This window comes from Passer montanus, unplaced genomic scaffold (assembly GCF_014805655.1).
Source record: "Passer montanus isolate IOZ18808 unplaced genomic scaffold, ASM1480565v1 scaffold66, whole genome shotgun sequence".
NCBI classification, from domain to species: Eukaryota; Metazoa; Chordata; class Aves; order Passeriformes; family Passeridae; genus Passer; species Passer montanus.
Genome location: NW_024371704.1, coordinates 3,031,235 through 3,034,340, shown reverse-complemented (window position 1 = coordinate 3,034,340; position 3,106 = coordinate 3,031,235). Strand labels below are relative to the sequence as shown.

The 3,106-nt window shown below is 52.8% G+C and overlaps 1 protein-coding gene across 1 annotated transcript in view; it reads left to right on the top strand.

Moving 5' to 3' along the window:
- LOC120511482 overlaps positions 1-1,615 on the top strand; it is a 6,324-nt gene extending 4,709 nt beyond the window's left edge. The window contains exons 6-11 of the mRNA XM_039728578.1: positions 24-161; positions 404-580; positions 707-813; positions 845-936; positions 1,023-1,079; positions 1,346-1,615. Coding sequence (XP_039584512.1) covers positions 24-161; positions 404-580; positions 707-813; positions 845-936; positions 1,023-1,079; positions 1,346-1,548 — 774 coding nt within the window. The 3' untranslated portion in view covers positions 1,549-1,615. The remainder of the gene's footprint in view (positions 1-23; positions 162-403; positions 581-706; positions 814-844; positions 937-1,022; positions 1,080-1,345) is intronic.
- The last annotated feature ends 1,491 nt before the right edge of the window (positions 1,616-3,106 follow it).

Here is a 3,106-nt window from a genome sequence, read left to right as displayed (position 1 = left end):
ATCGGAAGAGCTGTGCCTTTCAGGTCCTGGATTGCCTGGATTTGAATGAATGGGGTAACATCATCCTGGAGATCATGACAAGGCACCTGCACAGCGAGTCCATGGAGAGGTGTCGCCTGGCACTCAAAGGCCTCGTGGTCCTCAGCAGGGACCCCTCGATGGTGAGGAAGCAGCAGCTGAAGCTGTGCTGGTAGTGTGGGACTGCGGCAAGCAGCCCCTTGGCCTTGGCTGGCCTTTGGGAGCTGTGGCAGCTGCTCCAGGCTCGCTGTTCAGCTCCCTGAGTACTTTGGGATAGGCCTTTGGCTTCTGCATTCCCTGGCCGGCAGGTGGGGTTGCACCACTGGAACAGTGTTGGTGGTGAAGCTTTTCATGCATTCACAGCACAGCCTTGTGTTCCACATAGGCCAAAAAAATGTGCGGCCTGTCTGAATGCCTTGTGGAGCTACTGAAGAATGAAGACACAGAGGTGGTTGAGATGAGTCTCTCTGTGTTCACAAATTTGCTCCTGAACAAAGATATCCTAACATCCAGCCCCACAGCACCGAAACTGGCTGATGCGCTCCGGCCCCTCTTTGACAATGTAAGGCTCTGCGCCCCCAGCCATGGCCACTGGGTGCTGTCCAGAACTGTGGTGCCCTGTGGATTGTTGGGCCTGTGCACAGGAGGGACTGGAGAATCCAGTGCTGAGTTTTTTCCTTTCCACCAGGACAACAGCCATGTGCAGCTGCTCTCAATTCGCCTCTACCAAAAGGTGATGGAATCGGTAGTGGAAAAAGGAAAAAACCCCCTGAAGATGCATGTGAGCCAGAGTCTGCTCCCTCTGTTCTTCCACTGCCACGATGAGAACCAGCCGAGCGACCGAGCACCTGCGCCTGGCCCTGCCGTACCTGCAGAGCCCACAGGAGCCCCTACGAGAGGCGGCTGTCAGGTCCATTGGTGAGGCACAAACCCGGGTCTCGGTCCCTCCCTTCCCCACTCCATCAGGGTCCGGGCGCGGGCCGTGGCAGGCTCTCTGTTCCTAGGGATTGCCGGGATGCTCATGAGGGGACAGCCGGAGGAGCTGCAGCTCATCTGTGAGGGTGAGTGAGGCCAGCAGGGTGTCAGTGGGAGCTATTAGGAGAAGCTGCGATCCCTGCCCCAGCTGGGGCTGGCTCCGCTCCTTGTGTGGGCAAGGGGCAGCATCGGAGGTCACAGAGCCATTTGAGCGGTCTGTGGGGGGATTTGTGGCCAGCACTTTTTAGCTGATGTTTGTTGTGTCCTGCTTTCTCCAGGCCATGGCAAGAGCTGGTTGGGCTGGTCCCTTCAGGGGGTTTCCTCACTCTGACTGTGGGTCTGTTTGTTTCAGCCCTTCAAGCCCTTAGCACAGATGACAGCCCCTCCAACACAAACCTGATCGTTCGAGTCATGTTCGATGAAAGAGCTACAGCACTAAATTCATCTGAATCAACACAACCAGGACAGCACCAGATCCCATGCAAGAGGAGACATCCTGGAGATCAGAGAAGAGCAACTGCAGCTCCAAGCACAGCTGATGCTGGGCAGACCTGAGCTTGCCTTCCCTCTTTACTGCTCCCTGCCTGCAGCCCTCAGACCCTGCTTGTTCCCTTCTCCTTCTCCCGAGCTCATCCCTCTGCTTTGCTTGCTATTAATAAACATTTCAGCTTCTTCACCTTGTTTGTATCTTTGTGGAGCTGAAGTGGAGCCAAACCTGAACCCTGGAGCACACAGGCCCCATCCTGCTGTTCTTTTCTGTGCTGCGTTTTGTGCAGAGAAACAAGGCAGATCATGCTGGAAAATCTGGTTTCACAACATTGTGGACCTAAGGGTCTTGCTGAGCACACTGAACGTCACCAGTAGGACGAAGACCCTGGATTTTAGAAGAGTCAACTTTAGTATTTTCCGAATCCAGCTCGGAGATCAGAGAAGAGCAACTGCAGCTCCAAGCACAGCTGATGCTGGGCAGACCTGAGCTTGCCTTCCCTCTTTACTGCTCCCTGCCTGCAGCCCTCAGACCCTGCTTGTTCCCTTCTCCTTCTCCCGAGCTCATCCCTCTGCTTTGCTTGCTATTAATAAACATTTCAGCTTCTTCACCTTGTTTGTATCTTTGTGGAGCTGAAGTGGAGCCAAACCTGAGCCCTGGAGCACACAGGCCCCATCCTGCTGTTCTTTTCTGTGCTGCGTTTTGTGCAGAGAAACAAGGCAGATCATGCTGGAAAATCTGGTTTCACAACATTGTGGACCTAAGGGTCTTGCTGAGCACACTGAACGTCACCAGTAGGACGAAGACCCTGGATTTTAGAAGTCAACTTCAGTATTTTCTGAATCCAGCTGTGAGGGATTCCATGGCAAGCATCCACTGAAGGCAAAGGAGCTTGGAATGCTGGAAGTTATTCAATAATAGCTTCCTTGAAAGCACAGCAGTGGTCCTTCCCTACAAAGGGAGAGGAAGAGGGCAGAACCAGAAACCACACTTGACTTACAGTGAGCTTTGGGTGTACTAAAAATGAAGCAAATGAAGCAGCAGCACAGGGGCTGACACATGACAATGTCACTGTACTGAGCGCTGTCAGGCAGTGCTGGGATCCTGGCTGCATTTCTGGTCCCCACAACTGAGCAATCACAGCTCCTGCCTCACAAACAATCAGAAACCCAACCAAGTGAGACCAGAGAGAGGAGAGTGAGACCAGAGAGAGGAGACCCTTACAGTCTCCCTTGGGCACAGCTGCAAAACAGCTGCTGCTTCTTTCTCCTCCTGTATTTGGGGTTTGCTGTTCCCACAGCCAGATTGTGCTCTGTTTTCCAGACTGTTCAGAGCAGGCATGAAAAGTGCTCCGTGCACAGAGGAGAGTCCTGGAAAGTGCTTACAAGAGCATCTAACCCAAATCTACCCTTTTGCAGTTTAAATGTGTGGTTTTCTCCAGCAAGAAAGAGCTCCTCTGGCTCTGTCAGTGCCTGTTCTGCTGCCTTTGGGCTACCTAATATTGGGATAAGGAACTACACCAATTCCAGAGTCTGCAGTGACAACCAAGATGCTGAATTTGAGATTGGCAAGTTGGTATGCTGACTATATAAGGCTAAACTGGAGTCCTATGCTGAATTTGAGATT